At 42.2% G+C, this 16604-nt stretch overlaps 1 protein-coding gene across 11 annotated transcripts in view; it reads right to left on the minus strand.

Annotated features, from left to right (window-relative positions):
• The window catches only part of Eri3 (ERI1 exoribonuclease family member 3), a 133080-nt gene extending 116703 nt beyond the window's left edge, over positions 1-16377 (minus strand). For 2 of the 11 annotated variants that reach the window (XM_026397709.2, XM_026397706.1), the window contains exons 1-3: positions 15992-16341; positions 13694-13769; positions 883-1154 (exon numbers count right to left, since the gene is read on the minus strand). In XM_026397709.2, coding sequence (XP_026253494.1) covers positions 883-1154; positions 13694-13769; positions 15992-16126 — 483 coding nt within the window. In that variant the 5' untranslated portion in view covers positions 16127-16341. The other 9 variants (XM_026397707.2, XM_026397705.1, XM_077791036.1 and 6 more) reach the window with 7 other exon arrangements.
• Between the last annotated feature and the right edge of the window lie 227 nt (positions 16378-16604).

Here is a 16604-nt window from a genome sequence, read left to right on the forward strand (position 1 = left end):
ATTTTCTTTTCCAAAAGATCAACAATAGTACTTGTTCAGGTTATCTAATGCTACATAACAAATACACCAAAACTTGTGGCTTAAAGCATCAACAATCATTTGTTACTTCTTACAGTTCCTATGAGTCAGGAATTTGGAAGTGGCTTGGCCTGCTGAAGATCTCTCCTGAGGTTGAAGTCAAATGTTCACTGGGGCTGCAGTCATCTGAAGTCTTGACTGGAGCTAGTGAATTCACTTCCAAGATGCCTCACTCACATGGCTGCCAAACTGGTAGTAACTTTTGGATTAGAGCCTCAGTTCTAATGTGCCTGTTCACAGGATTGCTTGAGTATCTGTGTAGCAGAGTGGCAGGCTTTCACCAGGGCAAGTGGTCCAAAAGAACAAAGTGGACTGCAATTTTTTTTTTTAACTTAGTCTCAGAAGTCACACGTTGTCTCTTCTGCTATAATCTATTGCTTAGACAGGGCTATCCTTGGTTCAGTGTGGGAGAACTTCCAAGGGTGTGAATCCCAAGAGGTAAGGATCACTGGGGGTCAATATGGAGGCTGACTACCACAGTACCCCCTAAAAGAACAAGTGACAGTGGCAGAAGAAGGGAGGAAGGAAAGGAAAGGAAAGGAAAAGAGGAGAACGGAAGAGAAGGAAATATTTTGATTCCCAAAAGCTGAGACCAGAAAAAAACAATGTGCCCAGTTTTCCCCAGAGACTTCTCAGGTCTACCTTGCCCTAGCATACCTGGACCAAGCCCTGCTTCCTAGGCAGAAACTCCAGATGAACAGCTAAAACCCAGGAAGACATGAGAAAATAGCTCTGGTAGCAAGATGCTCCTCCCTCCCTTCTTGCCCACCCCACCTCTTCTAAAGCAATGATTGCAACAGTTACCTGAGGATGAATCTGTGGCTTGTCACACGTGGCCTCAAAGTCCAGCACTAAAAAGTAGTGATACCTCTGGGGAGGAAAGGACACCATTGCCGCCATGGATGCGCCAAAGCCGTGGGCCGCCAGCTTTCTGGTGGATATGGAGCAGAACTCCGGAACACCACAAGGAGAAAATAATTGGGAGCCCAGCACTTTTCTCGCTCTTGAAAGTAAATACGAAGAAAATCGAGCTGCTCCAGTCTGTAAAGGTGCTAGCATTGAACATCCAGAAGCATCTAAAACTTAGGGGAGGAAAGTTAAAAAAACAAACAAAACAAACAAACAAACAAAAAACACAGAGAGCCTGGGTTACTCCCCTCCCACTGTGGCCTTGTTCCATCTAGTCTTCAGGAAATGTCCATGCAACATGAGCCACTCCTCAGGGTTTCTAGGCCCCTTTCTAAATCACGGTATCCATTACTAAAGTTCAGGACCCTAAAACCAGCACCTGCAGCATTATTACAGCTCTGAGTCTCCCAGATCATTCTCAAAACAACATGCAGCACTGGCCTTCATCTTTAAACTGAGCTCTAGTTCAAAAGGGAGTAGAAAGAAAAATTCTGTGGTCACTTCCCAGGTGGCAACAGTTAACTTTAAAGCTAAGTGTCCCAAAGTTAACATGAGGTGACCCAGTTGCACAATCAGTCCTGGGAGTTAAGTAGACCCCGACAAACAGCCAGAAATGTCCAAGGCTCTCTCCTTAGCTCTGTTACATGCCATTTGACCTGGGTTGTCCTGTGTCTTGACATCTCTGCACACCAATGTGAAAGTGTGAAAGCAAACAAAGCAAATCCCAGGGGAATTTGCTCCCAACATTCTGGTGACTTCCCAACCCCCACAGTGGTAAGCAGCACCCTGGGGGAATGAACAGGGCCTGGAGAGCACAGCTGGCAACAGCCTCAGGCCTCCTCATTTGCTGCCATTCAGACTCACTCTCTCCTAAAGGCTCTGAACGACTGTGGGACTTTTTAAATAGGGAAGGAAAAAGAGAAAACCCAGATGTGGCAGTAATGGGAGCTTTGCTAAAAGTCTAGTAAAGTTTTCTGAGTGAACATGTGCAGGAAAAAAAAAAATCATTTTTCCTTTACATTTTTCCTTTAAATTTGCAGTATGTCTGCTCCTCAGAGGGCTAACTAAATATAAAAATCAAAGCCTAAGTTTTACTCACAAATAACTCAAGTTTCAAAAAAATATAAATAAGGAACAAAGCAACAATTTTGTCTTTCTTCCTTTTACACCTAACACTCAAATTTCCTTCAACTTTTCAAACAAGAAATCCTACCACTCAATACAGATATAACCATAATTTATGCTTTTTGAGGCCCCATTTCAACATAGCCAAATGCGATTGCCTCAGAATGGCTGTGAACACCTGGCTCTCTCCATATCAGGTAGTGGGGACAGCACACTGTGAATCCCAAGCATACTCAAAGGCAATGAGGTCACTACTACCTGGGCAAAAAAAAATGGACTATGTCACATTATCACTTCTTTTTTCCATTTCTCTCCTGATTCACTAAATGAGTACAATCATTTGCCTGTGTTAGGATATGTGCTAGTGTAGGTCTTTAATTTCCCCAAATGAATGAAAACCAAAAGGATTTTAAGTTCTTCATGGATCCTGAACAAGCACAGCACTTGCTTATAGTCTCCCCCAAAATGTGGCCAAACCTCCTCAACCCAGGTGACAAAGGCTAGATTGAGTTTCATTATGGAATCTCTTGGAAAGGCAAAAGGGCCAACATCCCTTTGAAAACCAGAATCTAAAATAACTTATCACATCACCTACTCCTGAATAGTACTGGGAAACCTTATTGAGATGGCAGACACCCATCTGCTAATTTGGATCAAAAGTCCCTCTGTAACCCCTTGAAATCAGACCACATATAAGGACTTTTGAAATCTTTAACCTTCTCCAATATGTCTATAGTATATGCAGCATAGATAAACTCTTATCTGCAAAATACAGGCAATTAAGCATCATGATTAATGAGGACTTCCAGGTTTGAGTTCAGACTTTATCACTTAATAGCCATGGCACCTTGGGCAAGCTCTGTTCTTCAATTCCTCACCTGTAAAATGACAATAACACCACTACCCACTCTTTAAGTGAGAATGAAATGCAATAACACATGTAAAGCACTAACAACAATGTATGGGACATAAGGGGTGAATAAATATTAGCTTACTATTATTACTACTATCATACAGTAGGCTATGCCCACCTGTTCAAGCCTGGATCCCCATATCCCCAGCCTATAAGTCTAATTAATGCATCAGGCAGCCTCGGGGAGTTACATCAGTGTTTCCTCCATCCCTAGAATGCTCCAGACCGCCCATAAAGCACATTATATACACCCTATCCCTTCCCATGAACAACACATGGATGGCTAGAGGTTCTCTGGCCTGTAGGCCTTGTTTTCTCACCTGATTTCACCCACATCAAAAGGCATCTCTTATAGGAAGTCTTAAAAATAGACATTAGAAGGCTAGGCCTCCACATGTCAACAGTCACTGGTTCCTTACTTCCTTTCTTCTAAAAACTAAGTTCAGTTCAAATCAAGAAAAGAGGATAGCTCTTCCTCTTCCCTTCCTGAAAAATTTAACCCTATAGCAGAAGAAGGTACTGCCTACATCAGCTGGAGGGGAGATACAGAGGTGTGGGGGAAGAGTCAGAGCCCAAGCAGGGCTAAGAGGGCATCCTTGAAGATGTGGGAAGGTGTGCAGCATGTCAGAGCCAAAGACAGGTGAGGAGGCATTCATGTCCAGGGCAGTCTACTCTGGGGAGTCATGGGCAGGACAAAAGAGGCACTAAGGAGTGAGTGAAACAGGGCAACGGCCAGCAATGGGAGACTGGTTACACTCAGAGGGATTGAGCAAAGAAGTACATACACTAAAGATAATGGGAACCAGGTTTCTCACTGTTAAAGAAAGTAGTTAAAATATGAAAAGGGTGCCAGGCTTGGTGGTACACAACTGTAATCCCAGTGGCTCAGGAGGCTGAGGCAGGAGGATCACGAGTTCAAAGCCAGCCTCGGCAACTTAGCAAGGTGCTAAGCAACTCAGTGAGATCCTGTCTCTCAATAATACACAAAAAAGGGCTGGGGACATGGCTCAGTGGTTAAATGCCCCTAGGTTCAATACCTGGTACAAAAAAAAAAAAAAAAAAAAAAAAGGAGAAAATAGGTGGTGCCAGATTGGAATTGGCAGTAAGAGTACAAACTCATAGTTTCTGCCTTAGACCTGGATATTTAAGTGTAGATATATTTAGTATGAGTAGGTATGTATGTGTGTATGTATATATACAAATTACATATATATACACATACACACACAAATATACATATTCACACACACATAAATATTTTCTAGTTCCATCTAAAGAAGAGCTGGGAAGCAGCACCACTCGGTTGGCTTCTAAATACCATTCTCTATTAAAAAAAACCTGAGTTGCAGGGCAAGGTGATGCTTGCCTGTTAATTCCAGGGGCTTGGGAGACTGAGGCAAGTTCAAAGTGCCTCAGTGGGACCCTGTCTCTTAAATAAAATACAAAATAGGGCTGGGGATATGGCTCAGTGGTTGAGTGCCCCTGAGTTCAATTCCCAGTAGCGCCCCCCCCCCCAAAAAAAAGAACCAGAGTTCCTTGGAGAAATGGCTGGTTCCAGGGCTATGGCAGAAAAAGAACAAGATAGGCCTGGAAAATCCTGTTGTACCAGAAAAATCACCCTGAATAATTAATGATAGTAATGGATTAAAATACATTGAATAAACTAGGGAAACTATGAGTCCAAAAAAATATAAATGAATACAACTAAAGTTAATTGAGGGATATTTACATAGTTTCAAAGTATCTCTCCATAAAATGCTTATTAACTATAAAAGGAAATGATTTTATAATGCAGAAACTTGACAGACATCACCTTAATCAACTGATCAAAAATAAACATCATCTGTAATATCAATTAAAATCACATGCCATCTGAAAGATACAATAGGAACAAAGCATTATTTCTACAACATTTTGTTGAACAGGCACAACCTGAATTTAATCATGAGAAAATTAAAAAAAAATAAGCCCTAATTGAGAGCCAATCTACACAATAACCATCCTGTAATCTTCAAATGTGTCAAGGTCATGAACATCAAGGAAAGTCAAAAAGACACTAATAATACTTGATAACTAAATACAACCCATGATTCTGAACCATATCATTTTGCTACAAAGAACATTCCTGGGACAACTGGTAAAACTTGAATGGGATTTGTGAGTTAGATGGAGGCGACATACTAATGTCAATTTCCTGATTTTGATGGTTGTATTGTGGTTAAGAAATGTCCTTGCTTGTAGGAAATACAAAGTGTTCAGGACGATAGGGCACTAGTTTGGGAACTTAACCCTGAAATAGTTCAGGAAAAAATTCTTTGTGCTGTACTTACAACTTTTATGTAAATTAGGACTGTTTCAAACTTTTAAAAAATTATTTTTAAAAATCCATATGCAGGCCTGGGGGTGTAGCTTAGTGGAAGAGCACTTGCCTAGCATGCATAAAGCCCTGGGTTCAATCCCCAACACTGCAAAATAAAAAATAATACTAAATATAAATAAAGTCTGTGTATGATGTGATCTAAAAAGTAAAAACCAGAACAAGTGGTATGTGAAAAAGAGAGACAGAGACAGAGGGAGGGAAGGAGAGAGAAGGAGGGTGAGAGGAGAGAGAAGGAGGGTGAGAGGAGAGAGAAGGAGGGTGAGAGAGAGGGAGAGAGAGATCTCCCCACCGTGTACCCTCTGGCAGCAAATTTGGCAAAATCGAGCCCTAAAGCATCCCCTCAGCCCAAACAGTCTCTATCAAGTTGAGTCTTCATCAGAAGAGCCCCTATTCCATGATCCCCTCACTGGCACTGAGGCCCCAGACGGCTATCAAGAAATACCTCAGCACTCCCTACATGACATTCCACCTGTTCTTGTACCTTCTGGCAGCTGAAGGGCTTCTCTTTCATATTGATGTCTTTGTACTTTAGTTACAGGTTTGAAGAATATAAGTCTCGCAGTTTACAACCTCAACTGGATCTTTGAATATTTAGTTAAGGGACAGAACTTAAAAAGAAACAGTTTATGATTCTCTGTATTTCTGCAAACTATCTTTAATCAGAGAACAAGATTTACACATTTATTCTCAGACCTCCTTTTACTTCTAACAAATTAAAGGTAGTAAGCAGCCTACAGCAAGGGGGAATATGAATGATTCTCTCCTCAAAATGAAGGGATTGGTCCTCCAAAGGGGACAGAAGAGGGGTAAATATGGACTGCCCTGGGGCCAGCCTGATTTGGAGAAACAGGCCTGCGCCATAGCCCCTGGAGGATGGTCTCTGTACAGCATATTTACACAACAGACACCAATGGCTCCTCTGCAGCCATTACTGTCTATCAGGTAAATAACACATGTGCCAAGACACACATTTAATGAGGGAAATAATATGCCTTTATAAAAAGACTCAATCTGTATTTACCTGAGAGACCAAAGAAGCACCAAATCACCAGATTAGTGGAACCACAGAGGAGTCGTTCTGGTGTCTTGGGTAAATAGACATTTTATAGCCTCCATTACTAGAAGGGGGAAGGGAGAGTAGAGGGAGGGGGTCATTCTTCAACTCCACATACACAGGCCAGGGGAGCCTCAGGGATGGGACAAGCAGAGGAGTCCATCAGGAAACACGTGGTCTATTCCACTCCACCTCCCCAACCACACAGACTTAGAATCTTTGGGAACATGGGGATTGATAGCATCCCTATATTCAATCCATGCCATTAAAAGCCAGACTGGGAGGCAGGGGTATCTTCCAGATAAACTCCAAGGTACCAGAGGAGGTTCCTGTGTTCAACTAACTAGAAATACCTGAACCACTAGAACTATAGCTTCTTCAGTTTTCAGTCCTAGGGCAAGTCCCTGCCCAGGTCTGACCTATAGCATCACAGGTGCTCAGGCCCTGAGTCACAGAAGCAACAACAAAGAACACTGTACCATCTGTTTGTAACTCACCTAGTCCCAAGCTTTGTCTTAGGCAGTAAAAAGTTGCTTGGTAAGGACATAAATAGACCGCATGCCTTTAGAATCATAATCTTCAATTAAAGAATGTATCCTTACTGCCAGAAATCTTTCCACAAAAATCAAACAGTCAAAAGAAAAGAAAACCTCAGAGGCAACATAGTCTAGTCAGCCAGTAGAAATGAAGCCCAGGAAGAAAAAGGAGCACCCAAGGTTCACACAGCAAGAAAGAGAAAGAACAGAACCAGGTCTCTAGAACTAGGCCGTGGCTCCAGTGCAAGGAGTAGAGCTCTCCACTCATCCCCCAATCTTCTCTACAGTCTCATAGAATAGACAGGAATCTGAAGGCTCTGTCTATTCCACTCAAGGCTACAAACTGGAGACAAAAGAAAGCATGATATACCCCACAAACTCTATACGACTTTCTGATGACCCCAACGTGATAAGGAAGGAAGAACTCTAAAGGAGGACCCTCACCTCAACAAAACACTCTACTCCTCTTTGCAACCTGTCACTGCCCTTATCCTATAACTTCTGCTCCAAGGCAGGGCTAAGGTGTGCTTCCCACTTCAGAAACAATTGCTAATCCCAAATTACCTAAGGACTTTCACTAAAGGCTTACAAGAACACCAGATTCTCATGGCAACAACAAAGCCATAGCAGGCTAGCTTCAACTGGTCCATCTCAACAGCTCAAAACAGCACACATCAAGAGGCAACTATTTATAATTTGCTTGCTGTTTGCTAAACCATCAGCATGCTTACAACTTGGTCAAACTCTTTCCAGGGACCAAAGTTGGACGACATCTCTTAGTAAAGTCCTACAAGTCAGCTGCCCGTCCATTACATACAAGAGGACATAAAGTCTTGTTTCCTAAGGTACAGAAAATAAGATAGGGAGGGAGGGAGGGAGGGTGCAGTATGATCATCCCTTTAAGTACCTCCCATACTATAGACAATATCTACAGAACAGTAGATATTGCTGTTCTGTAGATATTGTCTATAGTATGGGAGGTACTTAAAGGGATGATCATACTGTTTAAATATCTTCTAGGCTCTTGCTTTCAAGATGGAGAACTGGTGTTGAAGCAGAGCCATACAATCTAGTTGTTAAAACACTTGAGTCAGAAAAATCTAGGTTCAAATCCTAACTCGACTGCATATTCTTTGTAATAATAGCTAAAATAATACCAATATCTTGGGTTCAATTCAATCAAATAATGTACGTACAATGCTCTGCATGATAGTAAGTGCTCAATAAAAGGGAGCTACAGTTAAAACATGAGAAAGAGGAAAGGGAAACACCATTTTCTGTGTTGGTGATTTATAGATCTTAATCTCATTTAATACTACCAAATATCAAGCAAAATGGTTAACACTATTTCCATTTTACACCTGAGGAAACTAAGGCTAAAAGGTACCCAACTCTTTGGGTACTCTTAGTTTCCTCTACCATGTTTGATGGCCCACATTTCCACACTTGATGGATTCTCCATCGGTCACAGGGCTAACAATGCATATCAATTTTAATTTTTCTTTCTTTATCTTTTTTTTTTGTACCAGCGGTTGAATCCAAGGTACTTTTCCACTGAGCCACATCCCCAGGTCTTTTTATTATGAGACAGGATCTCCCTAAGTCTCTTAGGACCTCACTAAGTTGCTGAGGCTGGCTTTGAATTTGCAATCCTTCTGCCTCAGACTCCCAAGCTGCTGGGATTACAGATGTGCACCAACATGCCCAGAAAAATCTAACTTTTTTTTTTTTTTTTTTGGTGCTGGGAATTGAACCCAGGGCTTTGTGCATGCTAGGCAACACTCTACCACTGCCCCAGCCCCAATTTTTCTTTTTAAGTAAGGTGTGATTTTAACCAGAAGTAACTCAAACTTAGGCAGTGATTAAACCTAAATCAACCAAATTTGATTTCATAATAATTTTAAAAAGAAAAACAAATTACAGCCCTGAGCACAAAAGTAGGAACAGGAAGGGATGTCTTGAATTAAAACACAATGGAGAACTTAAAGCTCCTTCTCAAATACAATTCCAGAGGTGCAAATCTTCCCACCTTACAGAGTGAGAAACTGGCAGGAGGAAGGTTACAATCAGCTCTTGCCCAGGTCCCCAAATGTGACATTTCCTTTTCCAAATCTGAACTTTTGCAAATGCTACTCCCTCTATATTGGAATGCCCCTCTATTTTTCACTAGGCAAATTATCAACCCTTCTCCAAAACCCAGCTCAAATCTCCCCCTTTTAATAGCTCTGATAACCCATCAGAAAGTTAATTGCTTATTATTCAGTAACGCAGTTTATTCTTATTTTGTAACTTTTCTCTATGCTAGGTATCCATTTTCCTTCTAGTAATAATTTTCAAGGAGTTGAGAAAAGAATAGAAAATAGCTATATATAGGCATATGTGTGCATGTTTATGTAAAAAAAAGCATATCAAATATGCTAATGCCTTGACTTTTTTTGAGACTCCTTCATGTACTTTAAAATTTCATATACAGCATTAAAGAAGGGCATGATATTTATTTATTTATTTACTTGTTTGTTTATTTATGGTATCAGGGATTGAATTTAGGGGCACTCGACTACTGAGTCACATCCCCAGCCCTATTTTGAATTTTATTTAGAAATAGGGTCTCACTGATTTGCTTAGCGCCTCACTAAATTGCTGAGGCTGGCTTTGAATCCGTGATCCTCCTGTCTCAGTCTCCTTAGCCGCTGGGATTACAGATGTGTACACCGCGCCCAGCAAGATTTATTTTTTAGATCTAAATGGTGAAAGAGTTTTAAAAGCTTGAGAAACACTGAGTTAGACCCTTAGGTGCAAGGACTACATTTTGTTCATTTCTGTATTCCCAGTATCCAGCACAGGGTCAGGCACAAAGTTAAGTACGAGTTTGCTGAATGAATTAATATGCCCAAAGTCCACTGCTCTGGAATTAGAACATGCCAAAACAGAGCACAGCCCAGGCACCAAACAAAGGGTCTTTCTTTCTTTCTTTCTTTCCTTCCTTCCTTCCTTTCTATTCTTCTCCCAGTCCACCCCATTCTGTCCTCCCCAGTTGAGAGAGAGAAAGAGAAATTGCCTTGGTGCCAGAATACTATTAAAAGGATTAATTTAGGGACCGGTGTTTGGACTGTCACATCCAATCACTACCCACAGATCTACAGCTTCCCAAATCAGGCTCATGCAAAGAGGAATCAATTGCAAGGACACAGAGGGTCTGAACAGGCATACTAATGGCCTCCCGAGGTGCCAGCGGCCAGCTTTGACACTCCCATAAATTATCTGCCTTTTGATTTTACCTGTAGCTGTGGGGCACAAGGCACAATTTTGAACATATCAAAGCAATCTCTTGTAACCCAAGGCTCCCCAAGGAATGTCCCCAAAGGAGAAAAGGCTAAAAACAACAACCCAAAGGGAATCTGCTTCCCAACAGGTCTGGTCCTAGCAGTCATCAAACATTAAAACCCAAACGAACCAAAGAGATACAGTAGGACTCAAATGAAGCCTCAAAGATATGGACAAGGCATGTATCAGACTGCAGTTCTGCAATGACTACACATCTCCCACTCAAGGAAAGAGAAATCACAGTAATAAACAAACGCAATTTCATCTGGAGGCAAATGTGCACTAGCTTTGACAGTAACTCACAGTATGACTTTGGGCAACTCACTTAACCTTGTTGGGCCTCAGTTTCCTCACATGGTAGCAAGGAAATGAATACTATCTGAACAACTTCCTGCAGTGGTGGTAAAAGCAATCTAAAAAATTCAAGAGGCACTTTACAAAGATGTAGGGCCACAAGGGTGACAATACCAATAAATGGCCCCAGACAAACAAGGAGGTATGATTGTCACAGGTGAAATTTACTGGGAAACTGCTCATTCAACTCACTTTACTGATGGTGTTGAGACTAAGGTCCATACCTCCAAAAGTTCTGGGATTCTGAATGGAACTCCTGCTGTGTGCAAATTTTCCATTAGGCAGGACAGTGCCTTGCTTTTGTTGTAACTTCCTCCTATGTGCTGGCTCTGGGCTGTTTCTATCATATGGACACAATGACAACTGTGCTGACTCAAAAGTACTTGTCAACTATTTCCTGCTTTAAAAAAAAAAATCATTGCGTAAAATACTATTAGTAATAAAAATGTATCTAGGCACTGTGCTAACAGCTTTATATACATTACCAAAGCCTTTAACCAACCTATTAAGTCCTCTATCTCCATTTTACAGATAGGAAAGTGAAGCTCAGAGAGCTAAGTCACTTGTGCAAGGTCACATAAACACTACTATCAGAAGGCTATAGGCTGAGCCAAATGCAGTGGCACATGCCTGTAATCCTAGCAACTCTGGAGGCTAAGGCTGGAGGATTGCAAGTTCAAAGTCAGCCTCAGCAACTTAGCAAGGTCCAGTCTCAAAACACAAAACTTAAAAAAGAAAAAGGTGGGGCTGGGGATGTGGCTCAGTGGTTAAACACCCATAGGTTCAATCCCAGTAACACCCCCCCCCCGAAAAAAAAAAAAGAAAAAGAAAAGAAACCTAGAGGTTTGGGGTGGAACCTACAAGCTTCCCTCTAGCAATGTGGAAGACAAAAGTCAAGAGCAAACACAGGGCTCTGTGCTATAATCTCATTAGACACTCAACAAATACTTTATTTGGTTCCTGTGCCTGACAAATCATCATATCCGAACCAGGAAACAATTTCTAAAATTGGGAAAAGGTCATCAGTCTGCTGCAAGCAAGGAAAGGAGAGACTGAGTAGGACAGAAAGAGGACAATTCCCTAGAAAGCTTAGGAAAATGGGTCAGTTTCTGTATGTATAGTTCAAGTAAGTTTAAAGCAACTGACATTAAGCCATGAACCCTAAAACCAATATCCCTTCCAGGGCTTTATTTATTCCATACTTCCTTCAATAGAAAATAGTTCCCAGAGCTGGGGGTTGTGGCTCAGTGGTAGAACACTTGCCTAGCATGTGCAAGGAGCTGGGTTCAATCCTCAGCACCACATAGAAACAAATAAATAAAATAAAGGTATTGTGTTCAGCTACAACTTAAAAAAAAAATTTAGAAAAAGAAAATAGTTCCCAAAATCTTTGAATTCATTCTATATCAACTTTCCTTTCTTCTATCTACTCTAGTCTGTGAAATAGGAGCTGATATTATCAACACATTCCTTGACAGACATACTTTAAGCTACAGTGGATAACCAAGAAGTTAGTGAAGAGAACCAATATAACCATGAAAACAAAGATGCAGTTATACTTCATTGTAAGGACCAAAATACTTCCACAAAAGGGGAAATATAAAATGCTATCCATGTAACTGCCACAGCTTCCTTATTGGTCCGTTTCAAGTATTATCTGTCCCCTTCAATCCATTCTTCACACTGACATCAAAGCAAACTTTCTATAACACAAAACTAACATCACTCTATTACCTAAATCCTTCTAATGGCTTCCTACTATTCTTAAGGGACAGCAAACTAGAGTCCATATATTAAATACAGATGCCACCTGTTTTTATAAATAAAGTTTTATTGAAATACAGCCATGTTCATTCATTTTCAAACTGTCTATGGCTGCTTTCACACATAACTGCCAAGTTGTGTAAAGCAGCCACCACAAAGGATCAATATTTACTATCTTGTCCTTTACAGAAAAGATTTACCAGTTTCTAATCTTTTTCTACCCACCCACATAACTCCAGGTCTAATTCTAAGAGTTTATAAGGCTCTGCCATCAACTTATCTCTCCTGCCCCTGCGTACTAAGCACTGTTTAAATCACATTGGACTTTCTCAAACTCAACAAAGCTCTGACACTTGGCTCCTTGTGTTTTCATCTAAATCTAGGTGAAGTGGTTACTTCCTCTGAGAAGCTGTTCCTGCATACATAAGTCTGGGTTAGGGACACTTCTGCACTCCCAAAGAACTTGCACTTCCTTTACTAGAGCACTCTCAGGTATAACTAACTGCCTCTTTACTATCTTTCTCTCCCATAAATTTTTGAGTTCTTTAGTGTCAGGGACAGTGGCTGTCTTGTTCACCATTACAATTCCAGGAACTAGCAAATTGCTTGGCCCTTAGTTATTAGACAAACTGCCTCCAAGACCCTAGATAATAATCATCAGAGTCTGCCTTTTTAGCAAGCCCCTGATCCTGGCAAAATGGAGACAGGTTGGGACTAGCTATTCACTTAAAGCTATTCACACAACTCAAATTAAACCAATATCACAAAGGCTTTGGTCAAATACATTAAGAGTCAAAAGTTGGGCTGGAGTTGTGGCTCAGTGGTAGAGCACTTGCCTAGCATGTGTGAGGCACTGGGTTCGATTCTCAGCACCACATATAAATAAATGAATAAAATAACCAACATCTAAAAAAATATTAAAATAAAAGAATCAAATGTATGTGTTTCATCCTCTTGTATTAAGACATGTATTTCTCAGGATAATGGACTATTCTAGCTCTATTCAACCATCCTGAAAGTAAAGGGTGTTCATGAGATGCCCATTAAAAGAAATCATGAGAGAGCTCAAGAGTCTGAATCCCCAATTCCAATTCTCAATTTAAAGTCTTAGGGAAGTTTCCATAGTTTTGAGCATATGCTGCCTAATAAAAGAAGCTACAGAAAATCAATCTGCACCAGTCCCACCCCCACCCCCACCAAGCCCAAATACTGATAAAGAAGTCAAGTCAAACTTGACCATGCAACAGGATTCTCACCTCTCCTTACTTCGAAGATGCCAAGACTGGCAGCTGGGGATGCTGAAGGTTCTGTGAGAGCTGGAAAGCCCCAATGCTGTGGACAAACACATATCTCTGCAACAAGTCTATTTCAACACAAAGGATCAAATCCCCACTAAGGATCATTCTACACCTCAAATTCCTAAACTCAAAACTTTGGGATAACAGCTATCTATGTAGAAAAACAGTTTCCTACAGAACTTCCAGAAGTTATTAGTACCATATTTGGTTTTGGAATGATGGATTTCATGTTCTCTAGTAATATCCTTTTCTTGGTAAGGAGACTTACTTCCTAGAAACATCAAATATTTACAATGTCTGAGCCTGGGTTGAGAAAGATGGCCATGAAGTGGTGGCTCACTAGATAATTTCAGAATCCTATCTAGACAAGGAGATACTAGTAAGGCTGACAATATTCCAAACTCAGGAACTAAGGCTAGGTCAGGACTGAGGCAGGGGTTAGTTGCCACAAACCCACAGGCCATATTGCAAATGGCCACAAATACCAGGAAACACTTTCAGGATATTTCCAATTCTGCTTCAAGTTCTAAGAAAGTCAAAGTAACCAAACCCCAACTCAAACCATCAATGGACACCTTTCCTATTTATCACCTAATTCAGATTTTCCAAAGAACCAGAAGTTGCATGATGATCCTATAAGCTAGTGATGCCCTTTACACAAAGAAGCACAAGTGGAACCAATACATTCCTGTCTACCATTATACACATTTAAGACTTCATTCTACTCAGGTCCTCCAGGAAAAAGCCCCTCACTAACTTACCCCACCACAGAGAAAACACTTTTCAAAATGAAAGGGAATATAAGCACTTTTATTTAGAAATTTCAAGTTGGAGGAGGCACTCTTAGGCAAGCTCTATGACCTAGCTAGCTGATTATTTACAGGATCTTTGGGCAGGAATTGTTAATGAGCTTTTAATTTGGAGTGCTTAAGTTGCCAAAGTGCTCTGAGCTCCAGTGAAGCAACACAGAATCCATAAAGGAAACCTTATCAATCACTTACTGGCAGCTCCCTTCCCCCATTCTGCACCTCTTGCTGAAAGGCAGCCAAGTAGGTTTCTAACTAAGATCACAGACACACATTAGAGGAGTCACACTCCAAGTCCCTGTTTATAAATTGGCTTTTAAATGGTAGGGGATTCAGGTATAATATACTTAGGCTCCAAGAACGAACCCACTAAAACAAGGTATACTGTACATGATAAAGTCAGAATAAAGCAGAATTTGATGAAGTCAATTTCTGGTAGCAACTCTACAATTGAAAACCAGGTCAGGCCCACACCTGTAATCCCAGCTACTTGGAAAGCTGAGGCAGGAGAATGGCAAGCTCAAGGTCAGATTGGACAAAATTTACCAAGACCCTATCTCAAAATAAAATTTAAAAAGGGCTGGGGATGTACCTCAGTGATAGAGCACTTGCTTACCAAGTGGGAAGCCCTAGTTTCAATCCCCAGTACTACAAGTCAAAAAAAAAAAAAAAAAAAAAACCCACATCCAATCACAACCTACTATAATTAAAACAGAGAATAGTCTTTAGCCAATGAAATTCATGTTTTGCTGCCCTAATGCTGGGAAACTGATGAAAGAGAGCAAATGCCATACAAGTGGCCAGAGACCTCTAGCAGAAAAACACAGTGGCCACTATTCGTTGCCAAATTCAGCCGTAAGAACAAACTCCACATACCTAGTGAGGGACCCCCATATCCAGCATCTTTCAAGTCAACAAGAAGCAACAACAACAAAATAAATAAATTTTAAAAGGAAGTTACATTTTTGCAAGAACTCACAGTCATTGCCTCAATCCAAATTAATGTTTTTTGGTTTTTTGTCTTAAGAAAACACCTGTTGCTGCCCACTTGCAGGAAAGGCAAACAGAAAGGTAGCCAGGTTAGGCCCCGATTCACTCCCTCCATCGCTTCAAATTTACAGAGGTAAACTGCTAATTTTGTGTGCATGTGTCGGGAGGGGGAGAGGGAAAATTCTCTCTCTACTATCTCCTTGCTGTTTCTAGCCTCTCTGGTCAAACCTCTCTAGTAATTCCAAGTAAGGAGTCAGCCCCCTTAATCAACTCACCCAATCTGTCTGGCAAAACCCAGCCCCGCTCCCCCTACACCAGAACGCTACTCAGTAGATCATGCATCGGGGGTGAGCACACCGGCCAGCACCCCAAACTGCAGAAACTATACAAGCCACGACCCGCCACCCGCATGCATTAACCAGGGCCTAGGCTGGGGGAGGGGGCTCTCAGCATCACCCACCCCAGGGTGTTGCCCCCAACTCGGACCCATCCAAGTCCAGGGGAGCGTAAGGGGAGGGGCAGGGGGCCAGGAGACCAGCCCTCCTTCCCAGGGCCGCCCCCGCCCCCCGTCAGCTGCGGGAGAGGCTGTCGCCATGGCAACGCCCCCTCCTCGGGGCCAGCGCGGCAGGCTTGCTCCAGGTGCAGGCCCCGACGTCTCCCTCGGCCTCAGCAGGCGCTCAGGGTAGTTGACGGCGGCGGGCGCGGCCCGCGCCGACTGCGGCGCCGGCCAGGCAGAGGCAGGGCCAGCTCCGCCTGCTCCCCACCGCCCGTTCCCGGCCGCCTCAACAGCGGCAGCCAGCACCACGAGTCCACAACACACCGACTCACCTCCGCGCACTCTGACCCCGACCGACGCGACGGATGGGCGGGCGCAGTGGCCAACCGCTGAGCCCGCCGTCGGCCCCTTTGACCAATGGGCTGCAGTGGGGCAGGGCTTCTTCTCCCCAAACGCTCGCTCTCCCGCCGACATGCGCGCTAAAGTGTGTCAAGATGGTGACTGCCTGTGGCGGCCTTATGGGACTTGTAGTTTTGAAATTGCACGTACTCAGAAGAGAAGGGGAGGGTCACTTCTG

The sequence above is a fragment of the Urocitellus parryii genome, chromosome 11 (assembly GCF_045843805.1).
Source record: "Urocitellus parryii isolate mUroPar1 chromosome 11, mUroPar1.hap1, whole genome shotgun sequence".
Taxonomy (NCBI): Eukaryota; Metazoa; Chordata; class Mammalia; order Rodentia; family Sciuridae; genus Urocitellus; species Urocitellus parryii.